Here is a 27,101-nt window from a genome sequence, read left to right on the forward strand (position 1 = left end):
ATAGGCCAGGGAGTTCCACAGATCTGGAAGACATGTCATCAGATTAGTACAATGAGTACATGTCAAGTGATTATTATGGGGGACTTCAACTATGGAGATATAGACTGGAAGGAAGATCACATAGCAGGAAGGAAATATAATTTATACACCTGCTAAGAGAATTACTTCAGGCAGAATGTGATGGAGACTAGGAGTGGACCAGAAGAGCTATCCATAACCAAGGTGACCATATTGCTTCCAGTTGGTGAAAGTGACCATGTGGTCTTGAGTTGGAGATTGTAAAATAAGGATTATTCTATCAAGAAGGGGTATATGTGGAACTACAAGGTAGATGATTATGACCAGCTTAGGAAGAAGCTTAAATCTATGCCATGGTATAAAACACTGCAGGGTAAGGATCTTAATAGTGCATAAGATATACTTAAGGGTCATCTAGAGGAAGTAGTATTAAATTTGTATACCCAGGATAAGGAGAGTTAATCAGGGAGGAGTTAGATGGATGAGTAATATCACTAAGCATGAGCTGTAGAAGAAAAATGCTGTGGGTATATGAAGGCAAAATCAGACTATGAGAAGAATCTAGCCCAACAGGCTACAGGAAATTCCAAAGAGTTTTTTGTTATGTGGCAAGTTACTGAGTGACCACTTTGCAAGGGTATATCATCCTGGTGAGGTTACTGCTTTAACCTATGTGACCCACTAATGTGGGAACAGAGGTGAATGAATTTGAAGTTCTCGGAATATTGCACAATCTCAATGCAAATATAGCTGTGGGATTAGATGGGATATCAACTAGGGTTATGTGAGAATGTGCAAGGGAACTTTAAATCATTTCTGGTAGAGTTCCAAGGGAGTGGAAAAGGGGAAAAATAATTCCCTTGCATAAGGGAGGTTTTAAGACTGCAGTAGCAAATTATAGACTAATCAGTGTCTCAGGCATGGTGGTTAAAGTACTAGAAAAATTGGTAAAAAGAGAATTCAAGAATGGGTAGATTAAAAAAAAAATGATATTGTATGGTCAGTCAGTAAATTACTTTTAGTAATTTACTAACTTTTTATAATAGAGTAACAGCTGAGTTGGATAAAAGAAATGACTGATTTTGCAAAGACATTTGACAAATACCACATGGAACTCTGTTATGTAAATTAGAACAAATAGGGATGGATAAAACTGGTTATGTGGAGAAGAGGCTACTGGACAGATATCAAAAAGTGGTATATGAAGGGGTGTATGAATAGGAAGTGGTATATGAATTGAGGCAAAAACAGATGACTAGTGGTGTGCTGGGAGCATTGCTGTTTAATTTACACATAAATTATATAGGAAATATCCTGAAAGTAAATATTCAGTTGTTTGCTGATGTGAAATTAGGTACCTTAATAGTTAATGAGAGTTTGCAGGATTTGAATAAGCTGTCGGTATGGGCAAACGATAATGGGTGTCAGTTTAATGTTGAGAAATGTAAAGTTTTATGCATTTTGGGATAAGTAGATTACAAACCATGTATCACATTGATGGCACTGTACTCCAGGAAATAGATAAATAGAGATTTAGGGGTAGCAATAGAGTTAAAGTTAAGAGGACACATTGCTAAGGTAGCCAATAAGATTACTTGGCTATTGAAGAATACATTAACAAGTAGAGATAAGGAAGTTATTCCTCTTTATAAGACCTTGATACATCTACATCTGGATTACTGTGCTCAAGTCTGGTCTCCTGTTTCTTGGGGATGAGAAAGCAGTTGAGAGGATTCAGACGAGTGACCAAGATGGCGAGTGCTTTGGAATGTTTCCTATGAGGATAGGTTGAAGGTGTGTGGATTGCAGAAGTTGGTTGATAGGAGAAAAGGGATATGATAGAAACATTTAAATTGCTTAAAGGGTTTTATAAGACATGCAGGGGAAATGTTTCATTACTTTGCTAGAGGGAAACAAGGAGTTGAATAAAGGTGTGGTTAGTAGGGGGTGTGAGGACTAGATTTTTTTGCTTTGAGAGTTGTGAATGAGTGGAATGGGCTGCTAGAGTTAGTTGCAAGTTCTGTGTGTGGGTGTGTGTGTTAATGGGTTCAAGGAGAGGTATGATAGATTGGGTTTCTCAGGATGAGTCTTCAGACACCATGGAGATGCCAATAATATGCTTCAATATAAGATTCACTTGTTTTATATGCTAGCTGATTTGAGAAAATATAATCTGATATAACCTTTCTTTTCAGGGATTGCATGTAGATGAGATCAGAAAAACTGTTGACAGTCCTAATCTAGAAATCTTGGATGCTATTCAGAAGAAATTGGAAATTGCTGCTGAATCTAGAGAAACGCATATTGCTGCACTGCAAGAGCGTTTAAAAGAACATGTAAGAAGTGTATTAATGCTATCTTTATATTGACCATTTTTGATAATCTCTCATGAAAGATTGGAAACAATGCATTAGACATGCACATTTAAAATTGTGTGTGAGAGAGAGAGTATTCTTTTTTTTTAATATTATTTTTATAGTGGCTACTAATATATTATGAACAAAAATAAATTAAATCTATATGAATATTTGAAACTCTGAACTTTAGACATAAAATTCAAGTTGTTAGATTTGCAAATAATTTTGTTCTGAACACCTTTTAGTATGGGGGAGGGGGAGGGGGCTGGATAGTTCTGATAAACACCTAGAACAAAAATATTAAAGCAACTGATATAACCACAATAATGAACATGCTAATAACAATTATGAAGGTAACTTATATCCTTGTATGTTCTTTCTTGTAATTATATCATTTTTGTTTCAGGTGTTTATCAGCCCTTTCCCTCCTTGTATTTAAATATTGTTTATTAATCATGCACTTACCTGGATTAACAGGTGTAAATAGTACTGTAATAGAAAATTTAGTAAAGAAAAAAAAGTAAAACATGGGAAAACTGTTCAATTGCAGACCAATAGAACAAGTAAAATATTCCTGATATTGAGATGGTTTTTATAGTGAATTAGTAAATTAATGGAATAAGCAAACTAGTATGGTGTTGAGCCACTTGAATAAATTTATATGGAAAAAGATTACACAAACACTAAATTGTATTAGACAAGATTCAAATTTCAACTTGCATATCTGAGTTTAGTTGAAAAAAAAACCAATATGAAAAACTTGACTAGATATAAGTTAAATTGGAGTGATTGGATGTCATCATCATCAGTGGCTGAAACATTAAAAATTAAGATATCAGAGAGGAACTTCATGTTAGCACTTCGAAAATATGTGAGCAAATCTAATTAAAGCATAATCTAAGATGCTATGGCCACTTTGGGGAGAAAAGGCAACAAAACAGGTTTAATTGTGCGAAGACCAAAAGCTTAGGTGAAGTGATGCTTTTAGAGTTGCCTTAGACATAAGATCTGACAACAGTCGAGACAAATTATTTTGATAACTTGTTGACACAGAGCTAGTATTAATGTAAACTTAATCATGTACTATTATATATCCTGTGAACAAGTTGTACAGAACTTTCTTGTGGAGAGAAAGTTTAAATGTACATACAGTTAACTTTCTGGCATATTTGCTATTCTACCTTTTTTTTTTTAAGCAGGAAGATTAGTGAGCGATGAATTCACTAGGGGATGCAGTTAATATCCTAGAGGAGCAATCAAAATCAGTGCCAAAGTGTATGCACTGTCAACAGTGCTGTTGCTTTTTATGTTGCTCCCGCCCATAAAAGGTTATTTGGAAACCTATGGTATTATGAAATTTTATGTTTGTTTTATATCTTTTTAATTTATTTTTTTTTACATAGTATAGAGACCAAACACGAGACTTTTTTAGCCACTTCGGGCCTCCAGTAAGTAGGGTAGTAGTCTCGCATCACCTGATGAAATTCATCCCCCCCACCTAATATTGCTTGATATGATGCAGCAGTGGAAGATGCATTTTTGTTTTTAAAGTGCAAGTTATCAACAGTGTTTAAGTTTCTCTTGAAGCATTAAGTACCATAGTTGGGTCATCTATTAGTTTTCATGTTGCCTACTGTGAAGCTAATACCAGTATACAGAAATGAACAGAACCTTAAATCCTTAGTCTTGAGAATTGGCACAACAGCATACTTTGGAGATGAATGATAGATTAATTGCATCTGTTTCATAGCATGAAAATGAGTAGTTACCCAAAAAACATTCTGCTATGTTATTTGGGTTGTCTAAATAGCTTGACATGTCTTAAGTAATTGTTTTTAAGAACAAGCATTATTGGTTACTTGCAAAAAAAAAAAAAAAAAAAAGAAAGTCTAACACCAGATTCAATTAGCCCTATTGTGTAAAAATTTATCTCTGTAGAAACTGAATTTCACATTAGACATCTAGTAGGAACATACAAAATAATACTTCTCTTGCAGCAGGACAAGTCATTTTGACTGGTCAAAACTCTTTGCCTAAAACTTTCTATCAGTAACCTTTTTTTTTTTTTCTTCAAATTCAAGCCAAAACACTGGCTTTGGAAACCAGTTTAAATTTATATGAATGAACCAAGATCATCAAGCTTAATGAAGAAACTTCTATATAGTGAACCAAATCAATCTCAGTGAATTATACTCATTTTTAGCAGATTTTGATAACTGCAATCGAGTAGTTGTATCAAAGATGGTAAGCATGAAAGGTATTTAGTAAACCTAATAAGTATGTAATATCTGTGGAATAGTGGAATGAGCAGTTTGAAAAGGATCTGCATTTTGAATTACTATAGAATGCAATATTTTGCATGTTGAAGTATCTCTATGGATCATTTAGCATTATAAGTTGAAGCTGTTCAGATAACTGAAATATTCCATCTACTATTAGTATGCCTAAATCTAATAAACAAGAAACTTGGATATTTAATCTGCAAAATTTTAAATGAGCTATTTAGCCTTCCTTGCAAGTACAAATTTCTCTGTATAGTTTTTAAAGGTGCCTATATATATTTTTCACTTCAACAAAGTGAACAACCTATTCCTGTGAATAGGTTGTTTTGAAACTGAAGTTCCTGATACTTATTAATGCTCAAAATGGTTTCATTACTTGTATTTTGATAAGTAGCCACTGTTACTTAGCCATTTGCAAAATGACTTTAAAAAGTTACTTTTGTTGAGCTGATTCAGTAAAATCTTATTTACATTTTTAAGCTGTACTGTTATGAAATGTGTAGATAGATATCAGATGGTATTCTGATATGGAGAATATCTTGTAACTTATTGAAGTTTTTTCCACTTGGTTAGACTATAATAAATTTAGTTTAATCATTTATCCAAGTGTTAGCAAACAAAGTTTGCACCTGAAGTAAAAGAGGGTATAAAGATGATGAGTATTTTCAGGACTGAGGCAACTCATGGTAAAGGTGGACCAAGCTCTCATCACTCCTTGTCTTAGTATCTCCCATAATGCAAGGCACATCTCCTTGCAAACATGTATAAATGCTATGCATTAAGAGAAGGGCCACTACCCAGACCGGTTTCTACCTTTATTGAGGTCTGCAAGGAGATGTGCTTTGCATTATGGGAGATACTAAGACAAGGAGTGGTGAGAGCTTGGTCTACCTTTACGACGAGTTGCCTCAGTCCTGAAGATACTTCAGGTACAAACTTTGTTTGCTTACATTTGGATAAAGGATTAAACTAAATTTATTATAGTCTAACCAAGTGGAACAAAACTTCCAACATCTTTTTGCAACTCATATAGGTAAATGACTTCTCCATTGCTTCCACCTTAGTATCACCGTGTCTGGGTAGTGGCCCTTCCCTTAATGCAGTGTTTCTCAAACTTCCGATATCCGTGTACCCCCTTCTTAAATTTTCATTATTACCAAGTACCCCCTAATTAATAAAAAAAATAAATTAATTTAAAATATTAATTAAAATTATATCTATTTTGAATTTATGTTCATGTAAACAAAAAAAATGATTTATTTTTAAATTTTGGTTTTCTCTAGATATGTCAGATGACACACTTGTCAATTTCATTGGATCCAGATGCAATATCAATGTTTTCTTGTTGCTTACAGTTGTATTTGCTATATTGCTCTTTTTTTGGGGGGGGTGGGGGGGTGTTATAAATCCAATCTTTAACCAATGATCTATACGTAAGAATTTGAAAGCTAAAAAAAAATACTGTATTTACTCGAATATAACTAACTTTTTTTTTTCTCAAAATTAACGCTAAAAAATTGTGTTGCAAGATGCATGCGGGAATTTTCAGAAACTAAAGTTTTCAGAAAAAAACTGAAAATGGTACAACCTACCAAGAAGCTCCTGCTTGCTATCACTACTTTTGGCATTGAGAGCAGTTTGTTTGTGTGCCTCATCAGAATCATCTACCCAAATAGCATCATCTTCTTTCCCATTATTTCAAGCAAAAATTACCAGTAATTTACAAGACTTGAGATACGTAGAGCAGCTTTGAAGAAGTGCATATGATTGGTGCGGTATTAAGACAAATTAGTATTTCAACAGTTGAGTTGAAATGCTAATTCCCTTCAACAGAATTCCATAATATCTGAAACACATTCACTATATAATTCTTAGTTTTAATACGTTAATGACAGGGGTGGTATCAAGCAAAACCATATGTTCCACCAGCAACATATGGTTTGCTTGGTCTATACAGCAGTTTCTGTTGGACAGGGGTTGCGATTCAGTAGTTAGTGTCGTTTTATTCCGGTTGTTTCTAATTGCACTGTCTGTTGAAAAATGACTCCTTTAATTATGCATGGCTGAAAATGCCATGTACCTCCTAACGACCTTTCGTGTATCCCCAGGAGTATGCATACCACACTTTGAGAAACCCTGCCTTAATGCATAGCATTATACATCCTCTGCAAGGAGATGTGCTTTGCATTATGAGAGATACTAAGACAAGGAATGATGAGAGCTTGGTCCACCTTTTACCATTAGTTGCCTCAATCCTGAAGATATTTCAGGCACAAACTTTGTTTGCTAACACTTGGATAAAGGATTAAACTAAATTTATTAATATCTTTTATGTTAGCCCTATTGTGTATAAATTTATCTCTGTAGAAAGTGAAATTTCTAGTAGGAACATCCAAAATAGTACTTTTCTTGCAGCAGGACATAAGCCATTTGGATTTGCATTGAAAGTTTAGGGAGAAAGGAAACAGTTGAATAAAAAATAATAAAATAAAATAAACCTTCAGCTGACATTCATTTTGAATAGGTTTCTTGACATTTCAAGGATATACTTACAAGGCTTAGTCCTGTTTTAAACAGTAATGATAGAATGTTTCTGAATATAACTAGTTTTAATTCATTAAACAAAACTGTTTATTCAACCATTCATTGCAAGTTTCATGTTTTCTGTACCCTGTTAGCAGTTAAGTTGCACCTGTATTGATTTTTAATGTTAAAGATCTAGAAATATTCCATTGTGGATGATAAGTTTCTATAACTTTACTGTTATTGTACTTTTCACTGAAAATATGAAATATGGTCTTCATTTCAGAAAGATAAAATTATTGTAATTAGCATCCGAATATTAATTGTAAAAATTTTTGTTCATTGTATAACTTTGTCTTTACATTCAAAGGACAAACACATTGATGAAGTAAGAAAACAAATTGATGAACAGTCTTCCCAACTTAGAGAGAGGCTTCAGAAAAAGTTAGAGGTTGCCCAAGAGAACAGGGAGTCACTTTTGAAAGAACTGCAAGATAAACTTCAGGAGCATGTAAGTACTTAAAATATTGTTTATGGCCAGAAAAATAAAACTTAATCACACAAACCAAGCCAGAATCTTTTCACTAAAAACTCGCATTCTCATCCACTTTATTAACATCTGTGGCATTTACACAAACATAAATGACATTTGCTACCACTTGCAGTCCTCAGACCAGACGTTCTATTCTTGACAGAAAAGCAAATTGCAATTGCATCTCCTATTGTCCACACCCAGTGCCCAAACTACACACTTCACAATTCTTTTTGCCACTAGGGTGGCACCTGTGTTGGATTCTGATTATATAGAGAGTAGAGTAATTATTTGGTTCAGAATCCAACATGATCTTCCATCACAAAGGCTAGACTTGTAAATATTATTTAATGTAAACAACTTATTTTACAATTTAATATTCATATAACTACTTTAATTTTATCTAATTTAATTAATTATTCAAAGATATATGTATTAATAATGAAAAGACTGTGTTAAATATTATTAATCTATTTTAATTATTACTATGTTAATATAAGAACTTGTATTTGATAATTTAACTGCGCATTATTTGGAATGTAAATATTCTCTATTTATTCCTGTTTGTAAAGTTTAACGTTATGTAATAGCTCAATTTTATTATTTTATTTTGTTGTCATGGAAATGTATGTAAGTGAGCGAGCACGTTTTGGAACACCACGTGAAGTTTATTGAAAGAGTTTTAGAAAGAAATCACGAAGAATTTAGGCGGGAAGAACAGATATATAAGCGATAAACGCTGAAATTAGAATTAAGGGGATAAGAAGGAAACAGAGAAAGAGGATTAGCATTAGGTTGGAATCGGAGCATTCGGGAATCACAGTGCGATAATAGAGAGTCGGCAAGTCACTCAAGCAGCTAATAAAGTCTATTAGTCGAAGTGGATAGCTAACAAGTTGTAGAATAACAATTATAGCTACGGAAGACAGCTGAGTGACTACTAAATAGACTAGCAATACTTGAATTGAGATTTAATTTCAGGGCCGACCTTTCAAGGACACACAGAACCTTGAAGCAAAGCACGAAGTTACTAAAGAATAGTAGAGCTGTAAAGTTGAAGTATACCGATAGCTGTGTTTAGAATTGTAGTGTCTAAGAATTAATTTAATGCCGGAAGAGTGAACAACTGTGCATATAAAACCTAAAGTTAAGGAATTATTGTGTTGCCCTATTTCATGAGTGATCAGTAGTACTTTATGCAACATAGTTTGTTTATGTGTATTTGGACCGATGATTAATTCAGTTATTGCTTAGAAGAGTTATTTTAATGAGTGCCGCTTACTGTTTAAAGTGTTTACAGTTATAAAAAAGTGTATAAGTAGATGAAGATAGAAGATTATCGGTAAGATTATTCCAACCATTAATATTTCTATACCGAGAAGTGTGAGTTTCATCCTAGAATTTCCTTATATTAACAGTAACTATTGCGGAGAATTAGCTAAAGTGTATATTTAAAAGTGTTAGTTTGTGAAGAGGTGGTACTGCAATTTTTGTCATATTTGGAACTTAAGGAACTGTGAGAAGACTGTATTATAGAGATAACAGATTTACCATTGTATGAGTTGTATGATTGAATTTACCTGAGGAGTTAAAATGTTTGTGATATCTTAATTAGTGATTTGAAGTTAAGTGTAAAATTTGATTTTAAAATTAAATGTTTGTTTTTGTTTATCTAAAGTTGTATTTTGCCTGAATCTCTTACTGCACCATTCATAAAATATTCAAACCAAAGCGGGTAAATTAAGTAAGTCAAATATACTCGGCCAGTATATATTTTAAGGAGTAATAGTTGAGGGTTGATTTATCTTCAATTCTTGAACTAATCCAGATATAGAGTGGCGCAGTCTATAAATATAAATTTTCTCTATATTTGTATTAGAAATCAATTAGCAACTATTTTTTTTAGGTTAAGAACATCGTAATAACTAAATGTCGGATCCAAAGTATAGATTTGGAAGAATTAGGATCCAACACCTGTGCCTTTTTGTGAAATCAGATATAGAATGGCTAACTTATCTGAAAGTTAACCAGAGAATGGTTAACTTTTGACATTCTTTGGCTCAAGGTTTCCTTGTCCTATTTAGTAACACTAATGTGTTGCATTCTCCAAACACTGAACCATTCTGACCTCTTCTCATTCTGTTCCATGAATCTCAACTATCTACAATCTAGCTATCCAAATTGTGAGGTCATCTTCCTGAGCAACCTCAATGTTCACAATTCCAACTGGCTTGCCTATTACAACACTACTGACTAAGCTGTACAAGAAGCAGAAGTCTTTGCCATAAGTAATGACCTAACACAAATCATACATCTTCCTATTTGAATTCCTGATAACCTGCTTCACTCCAAATACCCTGGGACTCTCTGACTAGTTCTCCTTCCAGATACATGGTAGAGGTCTCATTTCCTCTTAGCAACTTGCACCACAATCTTGTACAAGTCTCCTCTCTCTCTCATAGAATACCACTCTTAACCTTGCATTCTCAGACACTACAAAGGAGCCAACTGGGATGACCTCTGGAATTTCTGCGCATCCTTTTCTTGGTGTGACTATTGTTTCTGCTCATCTCAACCTAATGCCTGCTGTGAGTGAGTTACAGAAATTATTCTCACTGGCATAGGAAGACTTTCATCCCCAATTCAAGGCATAATCCCCACTTGCTTTCCAAGCCCTAGTTCAGCTGAAAGTGTATCAAAACAGTCGAAGAATAAAATTTAGCTTACCACAAGTGGCTCACTTCAACATATGCAAATCAGTCATCAGCAGATCCAAATCTTTTTGTAAAGGCAAATAAAAAAAAAAAAAAAAAACTTGGCTCCTGTCCAAATGGAAGCCATTGGATGCAACTTCTCTCCTGCACTTTCATCTCTCATCCTAATGGCACCCCTATTACTTCACTTAAAGATAAAGCTGACCTCTTGGCATCATTCTTACTCAAACTCTGGCATTGATGACCAAGGAAACCACCACTTACCGTAACAGAATCTACTGACCAATTGCCATCATCTTAGTCCTCTTCAAAATAATGGAAAAGTTATCAATAGCCAACTCCTCCACTATTTGGAGGCCCACCAATTAATCAGCTATCACCAGTACAGATTCCACCATCCAAGATCCGCAGTTGATCTCTTAGCTTACATCATCCACCTACTTAACATATTGCCATCCTTTGGTCTCCCTGCTACCCTCTAATTGGGTAACCAGCTTTTGCTCTGGTCATTCTGTTAGTCATGGAGTGCTTCGAGGCTCTGTCCTATCACCTACTTGTTTATAAATGACCTACTTTCAACACCACTAATCCTATCCACAGCTTTGCTGACTATAGTATTCTCCACTCATTCAACAGACATGCAGTACTGTGACATCCCAGGCTACAAGATCTACAACCAGTGCCTTTAAACATTGATCTTTATACTATCCTTTATTGGAGCAAGGACAACCTTGTTCATGTTCAATGCCACTGGAACAGTCTTGCCTTTTTTTCTTGCAAAAGTTCTCAAATCACTTATCCTTACCCTCAGTAACACACACAAATTGCCAGACAAGATCAGATTTCTCTCTACTTGGATTAACGTCTCCAGTCTGTTCTGGTATAAACACATCATATCAATAGCATCCTCAGCATCCAAGGAACTAGGCCTTTTCTTTCATTCAAAAGGCTGTTTTACACCCAACCAATTCCTAACTATATACTGATCCACCCTTGCTTAGAATACTACTTGTGTGTTGGGGGGGGTGCACACTTAGAAGGGTTTTTTTTTTTTTTTTTTTATCTCAGTCCTCATCTGCACCCCACACATGGGATCAATATATAAAAAATAAAAGAAAATTAAAAAATCTCTGGTTTGAAGCTTTTTTTAGTATAGCAAATCTTTCATCACTTCCAAAAGTGATTTGTCACTTTTGGACGTGATGGGCAATCACAGTTTACTTAAACATCCAGTAGATTCTTGTTGTGGATCAGGAAAGAAGAGTTGATTTTGCAGTCGTGTTTCTCACCATGCTGAGGGATTTGAGTTGCATAACTTGTCTTGATAGCAAAGGATGTATAACTTAAAATACTGAAGTACAAGATGGTATTTCTTAACTCTTGAGGTGCTGATAGTTGTGTTTACAAGACATGTTATAAAGCTTGTTAGTACTATATGGATGCAAGCTTAGTTGCTTTTGGGAACTGGGAATCTTCCTGTCGAGTTATTTTTACTTTGTTTCAGGTTTTCTAGGGTAGGGTAGTCACCTCCCTATCGTAGCCTAGCCTAACCCATTTATAACAGTATGAATGAGATTTAATTTGTTCAAGAATGTTTTATAGTGAAAAGATTTTGTACTGTGAAGAAAAGAATTAAACTCTCCACTTGGTGAGTGGTTACACCAATTGATTCACTGTCTTGTAACCTAACCCTTCCCTCCCACAAATCACAACTTATGATCAGTACTGTTAATGGTTGCTATTTGTTGCACCATTGTAAACTATGGCTATCTATTTATTCTGTATTATTAATTTCTTATTCTTGGTTCTATCTCTTACTCTACCTTCCGTGATTATATTTTTATACCTGAGAGCGCTAGAATTTTATTTGTTAAGCTGTGCCACCAGGCCTCCTTGTGGTATAAGAACAAGCAGTACTCCCAGTAGGTCCTAATCTAACACAAAATCCTCTCTTAATCAAATTACACTTGTGGCTTTCTATGTGTTCCTTATCTATCATTTAGTTCCCGCTCACAGGATTGTGTTTATTTGGAAACATGCATTGCATATTAAGGATCGGGCGGTACTCATTGAATTTAAATAACAAGCATGTTTATTAAATACTAATACTGAACATGCAATAAGGAAGTTGCTTCTTATATCTTTAACTTAAGCTACACTCTATATGACAAATTTCTACAGCATACTTCCACAATTATATAACATATCTTACAAAATCACTGCAATATAATTTGACTCCTATTTTAAACAAACTAATTTAGAACAGAAACTCTATGGTAATTTTCTGTAATTATGCAGCATAAAGCCTTAGAATTCCTTACAATTAAACATTTTGCCCAATCACTTTTTAGGAATTTGCTATACTCTGATCCATACACTTAATAATTCCAACCATAAAGTTGCATTAATTATTTTCAGGCTATAACTATCTTATCACATTAAACTTAGCAGTCCATTAAGGTAGTTCCCCTACATCACATACAAAAATATTATACAACAATTGACTCGCATGAATTCTTTTTGCCTTTTGTGCACTTCTTCTCAGAGTCCTTAGTTTCCTTTTCTGTCTCGGATTTTGAGTTCTTTCCTTAGAGGTTTACGGAGCACCGGCATTTCATTCAGAACAATTGGCAGGTGTGGGACATGATTTCCCGGCATCTTGGGGATTCAGCGTACAGAGCACATGCAGATTTGGCTCATCGGCAACACATTGGGTCCGGCCTTAGTTAATTGCTTCTGGTAACCGCCATTTTTGATCTGGACGATTTGCCGTGGATTGACCTCTACCTTGTTATCTCCTTAGACTTCTCTCTGTTCTAGCCAAAACTGTCTGCCCACTTTGGTTGAAGATCCTTGCCTTTATATTCAGTCTTTTCTGGAACCTTGGTTTAAGGGTTGAAATCCCTGTACTTTACTTTCCCACGCAACCTCTGGATGTAGGTTTTGGAACCCTAGATATTTTCTCGTGGCTCTCTTGATCTAAAATTTCCACCAACTTCTCTTTTCTCCCCTTTTGTATGTTTTTAATTCTTTTTACCGGACTGCGGAACTATGTTTGAATCTTTCCGCCCCTTTCTCCACTGATCTTGAGGGTCATCTAAGACTGAACGTGTAAACAAAAGGGCTCTCTTACACTTTAAACAGAGCACTAACATCAAATAACCTTCAGATGACAAAGGCATTGCTTTTGGCTTTACCACTTTGACATTCTTTTGTTTGTGCAAGCGAGCAAGCTAATTCCCTTTGGGCTTTATACATAGGCTTTTAGTATTCTATTTACAATAACAAGCTTTCTAGATGCGACCTCTGTAAAAGTCAATGCAATAAAAAATATAAAAATTTATGTTGCATCAAATTTTACAGTACTACTTTCACTACAAATCATGTTGCTTGAGCCTCTTCTGTTTGTCTAAATCGGTGTTTATGTAAAAATAGTGACTGGGAAATTTCGTATTTCTCTCTATGCAGCTGGAGGTGATAAGATGATTTTCATTGTTTCGAAGTAATTTAGATATTTTTGTCACATTTGTTCTTACCTGAGTTAATGTCCTATCTTGATGTCTTTCTGCAAAACTTTGGGTTATACTGTGAATTTCCATATTTCTGGAAATTGAGAGAATGCAATATAAACAACATATCCAATGATTTACTCATTTATGCAATTTATGTGAAACACTGCAAGAAAAATAGTTTCTGTAGACTAAACAGTAGATGTATTACTTAAGCTTTTAATGTTTGTTTTGCAATAATTTAATCTTCAGTTAAGTGATTTCTTATGCTAAGAGCTCAATCTGGTTACCATGTATTACTACTACTGTTATTTTTAAAAAATTTTCTCTTGTAAAGGCATTCACTGCATATTTTTTCATTAAAAAAAAAATCATGCACAGAAAGCAATTTCTGCAAATTGCACCATAATCTTAATTCAGTAAAGGGTAATATGCTATCGTTCCTTATTTTCAGAATAAGGAGGAATTCTGGAAAACTGGAGTTTTATAGTTTCAGTAGATGAAATTAGAACATCCAGCACTACTTGTTCATATTTAGTTATGAACATGGATGGCATGGTGGTGAATATTAATAATTCATCTGTCTTCCTCTAGTTTTTTTCTTTCCATTTTGATTCAAAATGTCCAATTTCTGTTAACCTTTCACTTTCCATTCCACTTTGACACACTACCACAGCTTCCATTACTGAATATTAATGGCAGGAAAAAAAAACTAGAGGAAGACAGGTGATGTAATTTATGTCTTCAGAAGATGATGGAAAAATAAGATTATCCAGACTGTCAGGTGTGATTAAACTGGATGTTTGGATATGACAAGCACATTATTACTGCTGCTAATAATCCCAAAGATGGTTTGATATAAAACCAGACTTTAGGCAGAGGTGTGTGGTATCCTCATTTTTATTCACTGTATGGATCACATTATTATTATTATTATTATTATTATATCACACCTCCATGGAGTCCAAAGACTCATCGAGGGAGGGCATGAACTCTACAACTCTTAGTCTCACTACTCCACCAACCTTCATCTACCACCACTAGTGCTTTCACAGACAATCTCAAACATCCATGCCCATGGTGGGATTTGAACCTGCAGCCTTCTGGCTGGAGAGTGGATATGCTAACCACCCAGCCAACCAGGTGCCGGCCTGGTTGGCTGAGTGTTTAGGATAGAAAGTGGCATTAAACCTGATATCAGATAAAAAAAAACAAAAAAACTTGGCATTTTGCTCTGTAGTCGATAATGTTATACTCCTAAATCCAATCTTCAGGACTCTAAATTGAATAACTGTTATAAAATTGATATGAAAACCAGTAAAATGAAAATTGTGTGGTATAATATGTGCCTTCTTGAAAGTACATATAAAGAAAGATTTGTATAGCCTAGCATATTGTCCTTTCATTTTATTTGCTAAGTTCAAAGGACTCATGGCCAAAAAACTTAAGCATCTAAGGTAACTAGCTATTTGTCAGTTGTATTCTCAGACCATTTTTTCCTGAAATTCCAGTTTATCCCAAAGAACAAACTTAGACATCATGTGAGATAAGCTAACTTGCAACGATTGTGAAATATCTTTCACATGGCTAGTACTATTTATCCATAAAATCAACTCAATGCATACATTTGTGCATTAACTTTGACTGCTTCAATAAAACGGTTAAAGCAGTACCCTTCACTAAGGACAGCAAAAATTCACTTGTCTACCTACTAATGATACCAATATGAATTGGTCTCTAGATGTAAGGCAGCTGTTGTCACAAATACTCAGAAAATACAGAAATTACAATGAAGTTATATCATGCACAGACTGTAATGGAGGAAATGTGAAAATAACTTGCCAATTATTTTCTAGTCTGATCACATAATACCAGGCTATTTTTTGCATTTACTCAGCAGTTCTGTTGTTGAAATGTTTTGTGAAGAAAGGATGATTTTTAAAAGATGTGGACCAGATATGTAATATATCATCTTAAATCAAAGTGCCTTTATTTATTTACTGTTAATGCACTTGTACATTTGGACACGTACCACAATTTCAGTACTTTTTTGAGAGAGGCATATCCTGATGGTAATGCAGAGGTAAACTAACTAGTAAAGAAGCTCCCCCCCTCCTAAAGTACTGTATATGCTACTTAAAATAGCATGGATCTTATTTTACTAATGATGTTCAGATGGTATTTTTGAAATTTGCTATTTTGACCTCATTTGATGTATATTTGATAGTTATATGTATATGTTAATGTATCTTCTATGTTTTTACTCTTCCTATTTCACAGAGGAAACATGTACTTCAAGTGCGTCAGGTGAACGAAATAAATATTGACAATTCAAGTAAACTTCAACAAATTAGCCAAAAACTGAATGAGGCCGAATTGAAGAGAATGATGCAATTGCAGGCTATACAAGATCGGCAACAGCAGCATGTAAGAGTGCTTTCTTAAAGGAAGCTGAAACTTTTAAACTTGCATTACATAATGCTGGTGACTTTGGTGCTTCCTCTTCTGTTTGCATTGTATCATGCTTTGCTTTATTTGATTTTATGCTTGCACTTGCACATAGGCATGCAAATTTCAGAGAATTTAATTTGCTGTTTTGGATGTAATTCAAGTTAGCAAATGAATTTGTTTTATGGTTTGGTTTTGCAACAAGTTTCAATTTTTAATGTTATAATTAGGAATTATTGCATGTTATGTTATGCATGTACTAAGTTACCTTTTTTATTCCTTACCTATATTGTACGAAACAGAAGAAACATATACTTGAAGTGCAGAAAATGAATGAAACATATGTTGAAAATTGCAACTGTAAGTTGCAACAAATTGCCCAAAAACTGAGTGAAGCTGAAGTAAAGAGAGTACTCCAGTTGCAAGCCATGCAAGATCGTCTTCAGGAGCATGTAAGGCTACTTTCTTTTTGAGAGCTATTGCAACTTGTAAAATTGCTTGCATTAAGCTGATTTTTCTTACCATCTTCTGTCCTCTTAATTTTGGTTTATGTTGCTATTAATGCTTTGTTCCTCTTAAACTCTTTCCTTTTAGTAGCATCTTGTGGTAACTTATTTGCACCTAGTGTTATTGCTCATAGTAAGTAAAAATGTTTCTAATCTTTAAATGATTAGAAAAATTTTTAATTTTTCTAATCATTTAATTTAAAAAGTGAAAATGCTTATTTGTACTAATCATGTGTTATCAAGATTAATTATGTTAACTTTTGAATAACTATTAAAAGTTGGATTTGCTTAACTCCATGAAAAATCATTCTTAACTGGATATGTAGCTTGTCTTGCAATCAGTAAAGAATACCGAATATCCATAAATAGGATTGTCTTAATTTTTTAATACAGTATTTGGAGTATTATAGACTGAAAATATCATTAAATTTTAAAAATTAATGGAATTGACACTAATGCAAAATAATATTCAGATCTTGAATAATATTGATAATATTGGATGAATAATATACTAAGTTTATCCCTAGAAATAAATTTCATAATAAATGGAAGTCAGCTGGATGACCAAGTTTTTATTACATCCTTGCATTCTTAAAGGAATTTAATGTAAGAAAAGGTATGGAAAGGAATACTGAGTTGATAAATCTGCTATTAAGTATGATAGATTAGACTATACTTATCCTACTAAATAAGTATATGATGTTATATTCAGGCAATAAACAAGGAAAGGAAGGAGTAGCAGTAGCATTCAACACGAAACATGAAGATAAATTTTTTGATTCCTAGGTAGTTATGTAGGCAAAATGAGAAATTGGACAATGAAACTTATTTGTGCTAATGGAAGGATCTCCTAAGGAATAAGTGGAGGAATTTTTCGAATCACTAGAGCAGGCAAGCTGACATAAGGAAAATAGAAAAAGTGGTACTTTTTTGGAAATGTAGAATAGGAAGTGAATCCCACCAGTATATAAACAGGTTTTGAGCAAAATTGGAGAAAAGGGCAAGACTAAGTATCTGTTGGATTTCTGTTCAGGATATGGACTAGTCATTATTAACCATGTTCCAACATAGGTACACTCTTGTAAAATTATACCATAATTTTACACTGTGATGGTACAACATGATCTTCCAACATAAAGATGTGCATAAGTTAATGTGGAGAAAAGACAAGAAATAAGAAAATCTCGACTTATTTTTAATAGTAATATCACGTTTCAAGATGCAACAGTGCACAGGGGATTTGAAATTGGAAGTGACCATCACTTAATTTTAAGTAGGATAAAACTGAATATCACATAGCATATATAAAGTTTTTTTTTTAAGATAAAGTTCAACCCTTTTGGTAAACTGTAGACAACTATACAAACATGGCTGAAGAAAAAGTTCATTGATTCAGCAAGGGAGACATGTCTTAGCCTGCAAGAATAGAAAAATAAGAATGCCATGGTGGACACAATTTTGTATATTGACGAAATGTGGAAAGGCAGCAGGAGTAGATCATATTTGACCAGAAATGCTGAAGTATGGTGGTATAAAAGTCTTATAGTGGCTGCACTGAATGGTTCAGAAGGCCTGGACAGAGGGAAGAATTCCTGATGATTGGAGGAGAGCTCTAATAGTATCCATATATAAAAAGGGAAATAAAACTGAATGTGAGAAATACAGAGGTATTTCCCTACTGAGTGTTCCTGGCAAGATTTATGCAAGTGTACTTGAGAAACGGTTGAGAAGAATTATGGAAGAAAAGCTTGGTGAAGAACAAGCTGGATTCAGGCCAAATAGAGGCTGTCAGGATCAGATATTCATTTTACAACAAATAGTTAAGAAAGCATGGGAATATAACAAAGATCTGTATTTAAGTTTTGTCGATCTGGAAAAGGCATATGACAAGGTGCCAAGAGAGAAGCTATTCAATATGCTACAGTTATATGGTGTGAATGGGGCATTATATCAAGCCATACTTAGTCTTTAAGTTGTAAGTCAGCAGTTAGAATTGAAGGAAGTACAGGAAGATGGTTTAATGTTAAATCTGGTGCGAGACAAGGATGTACATTATCCCCTCTGTTATTCATTATCTATATGGATCACATTATGAAGAAAAGTGGTATTAAACATGATATCAGAATTGGAGATGTTAATGTCAGCTCTTTGCTTTATACGGAAGATGTTATACTTTTGAATAAATCCGATACAAGTTTGCAAGATTCCCTGACTAAATTGAATAACTGTTGTAATAGATATAGCATGAAGGTCGGCAATAAAAAGATAATGAAAATAGGTAGAATCGTTAAAAATGTCAACTGTGTTGTGAATGGAGAACCTGTGGAACAAATAAAACATTTCAGCTACTTAGGCACGATTTTTAGTGAAGATGGTAAATTAAATATGGAAATAGACAACAGAATCAACAAAGCTGGTATGGTAGGCAGTCAACCTGAATAAATTTATATGGAATAAGAGAGAAATTAGCTGTATATAGGACTGTTCAAGCCAATTTTAACTTATGGATCTGAGAGCTGGGTGTAAAACACTTGACCAAAGACCAGTTTGCAGATATGAATCCTGAGAAAGATTAGGGGCATGAACAGATAACATCAATGGCAATATCATATTAAAAAAGGTTATTAGGAAAGAACTAGACATTGTCAGCATCCAGGAATGCGTTAGCAGAGTCAATCTCGGGTGGTATGGTCACTTAAACAGAATGGGAGAGAGGAAAGATTAGCAAAACAAGTGTTCTCTGCCAGGTTGGCAGGAAAATGACCCAGAGGAAGACCAAGATATAGGTGAATTGTTACGGCACAAAGTGCCTTAGACGATAGAAATATATAAGATATGATAATGTTGGAGTCTGACAAGTAACAGGCTGATTTGGAGGAAAATTATAGATAGGAAGTTAGTAATGATGTAAATTTTTCATGTAGTATTATCATATCCTGTACACCCCTTGAGGATACATGTCAGGAATTTGATGGTGGACACAAGAAGTTAGTCCTGGAAAAGATGAAAGCATACCAAAAATTCCTAGCAAAAAGTTAGCATATGACCTAAAAGAATACAGAGAAAAATGCAAGAGCTAAGCTATGTATGAAAGTAGCTACACAAGCCATAATACTTCAGTTATAACATAGAATGTAAATATTGCGAAATTATTTTTGATGCTATTGAAAATTTTTGAGAGTACCATAAAAGGAATCAAAGATGATAAAGGTGACATGAGAACTGAAGATAAGGATATCCTAGATGTCTGGAGTAATTACTTTTAAAGATTTGAACAGTGACAGAATAGTAGAAAAACTTGTAATAAAAATGTAAACAGGAGTACAAATCAATACTTGAGGTAGAAAAAGCCATCAAAACTTAATGTGGAAAGGCAGCTGGAGTAGATATTTGACCAAAAAATGCTCAGATATAAGTCTTGCAGTGGATATACTATATCATCAAATTCCAGTTGATTGGAATAGTTCCCATCTATTTAAAAAAAAAAAAAAAAAGCTGAATATGAGAATTAGAGGAATTTCTAAGTGTTCCAGATAAAATCTATGCAAGCATTCATGAAAAACAAGAAAATTGTGGAGGAGAAGCACAAGCTGGATTCAGACCAAATAGAAGTTGTGAAGATCAGACTTTAACTTTATAACATAAGTTAGGAAATCATTGGGAATATGACAAGGATCTGTACTTGAGTTTTGTAGATCTGGAAAGGCATGTGGCAAGGTGCCCAGAGAAAGTACTCAAAACACTACAGTTTTTTTGCTCTTATTTGTCTATATGGATGACATTATGAAAGTAAGTTGCATTAAACCTGATATTAGAATTGGTTCAAAATATCAAACTTTGTTTTTTTGTTTATACAGATGAAGTACTCTTAAACACATCCAGTGTTTATGATCTTAAACTTTCCAATATTTGCTAACTAAATTGCATAACAATGATGTGTGAAATGGCATCAATGGCAAATTCATATTAAAAAAAAATTAGAAAAGAACCTGACATTGTTTGCACTCAAGAATGTGTGAGCAGTACTAATCTAAGGTGGTATGGTCACTTAAATAGAAGGGGAAAGGAAAAGTTATCAAAACAGATGTTTGATGTAAAGATGGCAGGAAAAAGATCTAGAGGAAAACCAAGGTCTATGTGGATTGACTATCAGAAGTGCCTTTAGAAGAAAGAAATGTAAAAGTGTAGTGCTGTCACAGTAGCCTGAACACTTTTTGAGAGAACATATCAGGAAATTGATGATAGATTAAGACAATCGGCATTAAATTGATTTGATTTAGATTTGCAAAGCATCACTTGAACTAGTTCAGAATGTGAAAATTAGCTCAATGCTTTGTAGATATGCAAACCAGTAAGGATAAACAAATCAGGCATAACAGCTCCTGCAATTACAACTATTCAGCTGTGGTTGCTGTAGAGTAATACTTTACAAGTTTATATATAAAGTGCATCTGACTAGGGAAGTGGTCAAATATATGGATTTTTTTTCAGAAAAGGTTACATTATGACCAGCTGAGGAGTAGACTCTTCGTTGTATCATTTGCTTAGATGGAAGGGATACTGGCATGGGATGCATTTAGAAAATACTTAAATGATGAGATATTGGAATCTGTCCCTAGTTCAAAGAATAATTAAAATTGGAATGGATGTGACAGAATCAGAAGAGATTGCCTATTTTGTTAGCTCTCAGCTGAACAGTCAACCTGGTGTAAGAGGAAGTACTTCTTCTTGCATAATCTCAACAAGAATGGGGATTGGGATGTCATTTTGGATGCTAAGTGTTCAGCTGAACTGGCTATGCTTTTGACCAGACTGTATAATTTGAGTCTCAGAATAGGGAAGATTCGACTGGAGTGAAAAGAATACATAATGATAATTTCATTACACAAGGATGTCCAAAGACTAAGTATTGATCTATTATCTCAGGAATAGTGGATTTTGGAGATGTTAACTTCCCATACAGAAATGTGACTGTGAATCTATACAGCATGGATTTACTAAAGGAAAGTGATGTTTGAGCAAGTTGTTTCATTTTATAATGTTATGGGTTAGATAAGGGGAATGGATATAGCACGATAGTCCTGGATTTTGCTAAGGTTTTTGATAGGATATAACATGATATACTATTTCTTAAGTTAATAGATATGGGATTGGGTTATAAACTCTTATTTTGGATTAAGGTATGGCTGATTGACCAGTAACAATTGTCCTGTATGAGGAAGGGTAAATCTGCAGGATTTAAGTTGATCAGTGATGATACCACAGATCAGTTCTCGTTCCATTCATTAACGACATTGGGAAAAATTTCACAGGTGACATGACTGTTTGCTGGTGATGCAAAGATTAGGGAGGGTAATTAGGAATGAATGACATGCAGCACTTGAAGGATGCTTTGAATAGACTAGAAATATGGGCATTGGAAAATGGAGCAGTTCACTAGTAAATGTCAAGTTATGAACCTTGATGTGATAAGATATTCAACGATGTATTATTATATTAGCAGTATTATACTAGAAGAAATTGATCAGGCTAGAGATCTTAGTGTTAAAGTTGAAGTTCAAACACCATATAAGGATTGCAGTTATCCTCTGAATTGTTTGCAATACTGAAATGAAGATAGACATGTTGAGTCATTTTGACTCTATATAACTTTGATATGAATGCATCTGAACATTCTTCGCACAAATCTTGTTTTTAAGTGATGCAGATACAGTGGAGAGAGAGTACAAAGGAGCGTTAAGATATCAGAATTGTGAAATGCTTGAGGACAGATTGAGAATTTGTAGACGCTAACAAAGAAGAAAGGTTGCTGCGTGTGTACGGGGAGTGAGAATAGGGACGCGTGCGGCCTGCCTGTGGGTTGTTTTTGATTTTTAAGAGTGAAAAAATAAAATAATTTGAACCAAATTCATATTAGGTATTTTAATTCTATCAATAATCTCATGTTGGTAATTTTATTTGGTGTTTTTACATCACTATGCACCCACATTTTTCAAATATTAGATGTGTCAAAGAAGCGTTCTTACACTGTTTTGTTCCAATGCGCATGCTCCAGGTGCTCACAGAGAACAAGAGCACACAGTTAGTGTTGTTTGTTCAGTTATAGAGGTTGTGTCACTGCTGCATTGTGATGAGACTCTCGTATAAATCTTTTTTTTTTTTTTTTTTTTTTTTTTTTTTTTTTTTTTTTTTTTTTTTTTTTAATGCAGCCCTCAGATTACCTAAGTTTGGACAGCCCTGGGATAGACGTACAAACTTCTGAAAAGGTTGTTGTATAGGATATTGGAATTTTTAATTTTATGGAGAGTGGGGAAAAGGATGAGAGGGCATCCTTGGAAGTTGAGAATGAATGCATTCAAACTGGTTAGAGCTAGATTTTTTTTTTTCTCTGAACAATGATTGGAATGGATTGCCTTCAGAGGATATGAGTGTGGTGAGTCCCTGACTGTCTGGAGGTTTCTAGTAATACATGCACACTAGTTTAAGAGGTAAATGGTACTTGAGGAAGAAGATTCAGATATTATCTCATATTATATGAAAAAATTTTAATTTCTGTTGCTTTGTAATACTTTTTGGAGAATTGCAAGGATTATGGATGAGCTTTGTTCAAAAGTAATGAAAAAAAAAAAACAAAATAGAAACTTTATTCAGAATGTTCTGGAATGATGGAGATAACTTTTACATGTCTACTTTTTGAGGTCATGAGGGGAAATAAGTTGATTGCCATGTGATTTATTTGGATTTTAGCAAAAGCCTTGGATACTGTTCTGTGTGACAACTTATACCAAGAAAGAAAGTATACCGAATCGGTATTGAAATGTCAGAAATCGGTTGATAAATGTGCCCTCTAGTTACTGTAGTTTTATTGTTTTCCTGACCCATATGGAGTCGCAAGATCCATCGTGGGAGGTGAACACAGTATCATACCACTTCTTAAAATCATCCAGTCTGTATGTTCACTATCCTCTCAGGCAATGCATTCCATGTTCCTACGTGCAGAAAAAAACTTACTTTTTACCCTTTTACTCGCTCTCCTTTTTTGCAACTTCCAGGCCTCTTTGTCCTTGCTCCTTTCCTGTGTTCTATATGAAAAATCTCCGCAGTGTTTTTGATAACTCTTCAACAGCTTAAATGTCTTGATCATATCCTTCTTTTGTCTTCAATCTACCAAACTCTACAGTCTGTATGTCCTCAATCTTTCTCATAATCAACGTTGCACAGTCCTGACATAATTTTTGCTCTGTCTCTCCAAGGTTACTTCATCCCCTTCAAATCCTAGTGACCAGATCTGAGCACAGAAATCCAGATGTGATCTGATCAGTTTTATACAATGGGACCAGACCACTTACCTTTCATGGTCAATGCTCTCCTCAATAATGCCACAGGTCTGAGATATCTTCACAACCTTTGCAGTATATCCTTGCAACTTCAGACTCTTCATAACTCCACCAAGTGAGTATGAAGCATCCTATCTGTGGATCCCAAATTTTAAAACCTTACATTTAGTTGCATTAAACTGATATCCTCATTGTTTATCCACTTTTCCTGATTCAAATCCTTCTGAATAGCCAAAATGTCAGAATTATTACTAATAACCTTCCCATCTGCAAACAACTAAACATCTTCTTGTAGTCTTGTGACAATAACATTGCCAAAGATTGAACTGCAATGGTCTTATGACTGAACCCTGTGGAACTCCACTTGTAACCTTCCTACTCCATGATACTGCTCTTCCATATACAATTCTCTGATCTCTATCAGAGAACCAATTACTAATCCATTCCACTAACCTGATATCCAAACCCACATAACGCAACTTAAAAATCAACTTGTCATGTGGCACCTGTCAAATGCCTTGGGGAGGGGCAGGGTGACCATTTTACCTTCATCCACTGCTCTTTTTACTCTGTAAAAGGTAACCAGATTATTAAAACATGAAACCCTTTAACAAATCCAAACTGGTTTTACCATCATCTGCCCAATTCTGTCTACAAGTTCTTATCAATTTCTCCAAATTCTTAACGACTACAGAAGAAATGTAAACGGGTCTATAGTTTGATACCTCCCATTTTATCACTACTCTTATGTAGCGGTACTGTCTTACCCTCCTCCCCATTGTGAGACTTTCATTAAACAGACAAGAAATTATATTCTTAGTTTAATCCTTTATCCAAGTTTAAGCAAACAAAGTGTGCACGTGAAGTTACTTCATGACTGGGATACTTGTATACAGAGGCTAATGACTTCACATCAGTTGCAATGCACATGTCCTTGCAGACGTGTAATGCATTATGAGAAGGGCCACTACCCAGGATATGTGCATTGCATTTTGGGATACTAAGGCAATTGATGTGAAGTCATTAGCCTCTGTATACAAGTAGTCCAGTCATGAAGTAATAACTTCACATGCAAACTTTGTTTGCTTAAACTTGGATAAAGGATTAAACCAAGAATATAATTTCTTGGCATCTTTAATTTAATTTATAGTATAACCAAGCAGGAAAAACTTTCAACAATAAACAGCCAAGTTAGTTCCATAGCACATTCCCTTTAAAACATGTGGCAAAATTCCATCTAGTCTCCTGCCTTATTGACATTTAGTTTATTCATTTTTCAGAATACATTCACTTCTAACATTTCACCACTTATTCCACTTCTAGGAATGAAGCGTGTAGTACCAAGATTGAAAGTGATTATTGAATAGCTCAATTATGCCATCTGCTTTGGTCACCTGATTCTCATCCTGCAAAATAATCCATCCACTACCATTTTTTATATTCTAATTTTTTTTCTCTTTAAAATACTAGTGACTCTCCTAGCCTGAGCCTTATATTCCTCGTGCAACTTCACCTCTTTTTCTATGCTTTCCATAATCTTTTTCTTCTGAAAATCCCCTTTTGTCATCCATTTGACTCCAAATTGCTTTATCTTCACTTGAGATATGATCTGTCATTGCTGTCCACAATTTTTTCTTAAGTATCTCTCATGCACCAACATCCCTCTTCCTTTAAATTCTTTTATCTACTGCATTGCTGCAAGCTAGTTTCTAAGTCTGATATAGTCACCTGCCTTATAATTCAACATAACTTCCTTCTGTTTTGATACCTCCCCATGCCTATTCATCCTCTAAGTCAAGACTACCTGGTCACTCTAACCAACAGTGGGCAAGTATGCCATCTTGGTCACAATCAGATCCTCTGATGCTATTATGACAAATCCAGAACTCTTGCATTCCTTCTGCCACATGCTGTCTAAGATCATTTTCCCTCAAGAAATCCAAAAATTAAATTCCCTTATTACTCCATGCTGTCTCCTCTGCCCAGCTTAAAGTGAAAAAAAATTACTTCCTCTCCAAAGCATTTAAAATATGTGGAAGGATTTTTTTATTTTTATTTATTTTATTTTACATAGTCTAGAAACCCTACTCTAAAGACCAACATAGTGTTTTTCAAGCTATTTCTGCTCTCCAGTAAGTAAGGTAGTGTTAATTCATCTCCCATCATCCCATCTTTTGCAGCCAGTTAGAGAATTGAAAATGTCAAGTTTTAAGAAAGAATTGGTTATTATAGCAAGAGTTAAATTCTTGGATAATTTTTATATATAAATATGTTTAGGAGAAAAAGAATGGAAAGGCGTAAAGATAGGTTATAAGTGAATATACATCTCGCCTTATACACGCTTCAATTATGTGATTAAGCATTATAGGTATTTAGTTTCCTTGCTGTTCCTTCTAGCATTGATTAGTTGGACTATGATTTCTGCTTATAAACAAAACTGATCCTGAACATATTTGGTAATAGTTTGGTAGCCATTCAGCTTTAAGTATGAATTGGATACTTTATGGAGTTTGTCATTCCTGCCTTAAATGGACTTCTCTCCTGGTGAATAGTAATAATTGTAGTAATTGAAAAAATTGTAGATTACAATTGAAGAAAACCAATAGAATACTTTGGCTTCCTTATTTCTTTGATTTGCTAAGAAATCCTTTAGAGTATGCTCTGTGCAAACACAATGCATTTTTGAGGTAGATAGTTATTAAACAGCAGTAACTACTGAACTCTTCATAACTATAGGTTTATAGTTTTTTTTTTTTTTTTGGTGGGAGTTGCAAAGAAAAAGCTTATTCTTAATGACATTTGAGAATAATACTTGCTGATATTTGTTCCTCAAACAAAATTTTTTTTAGATATGATGTAATAAAAATTCTAAATG

At 34.4% G+C, this 27,101-nt stretch overlaps 1 protein-coding gene across 5 annotated transcripts in view; it reads left to right on the forward strand.

Annotated features, from left to right (window-relative positions):
- Positions 1-27,101, forward strand: part of LOC150108180 (uncharacterized) — a 122,800-nt gene that overhangs the window by 92,985 nt on the left and 2,714 nt on the right. For 3 of the 5 annotated variants that reach the window (XM_090415636.1, XM_090415635.1, XM_090415637.1), the window contains exons 5-8: positions 2,214-2,354; positions 7,551-7,691; positions 16,216-16,362; positions 16,686-16,835. In XM_090415636.1, the coding sequence (XP_090271762.1) occupies positions 2,214-2,354; positions 7,551-7,691; positions 16,216-16,362; positions 16,686-16,835 (579 nt within the window). The remainder of the gene's footprint in view (positions 1-2,213; positions 2,355-7,550; positions 7,692-16,215; positions 16,363-16,685; positions 16,836-27,101) is intronic. The other 2 variants (XM_090415639.1, XM_090415638.1) reach the window with 2 other exon arrangements.

This window comes from Typopeltis vanoorti, chromosome 3, assembly GCF_054136105.1.
Source record: "Typopeltis vanoorti isolate ZY-2024b chromosome 3, IOZ_Tvanoo_1.0, whole genome shotgun sequence".
Lineage (NCBI taxonomy): Eukaryota > Metazoa > Arthropoda > Arachnida > Uropygi > Thelyphonidae > Typopeltis > Typopeltis vanoorti.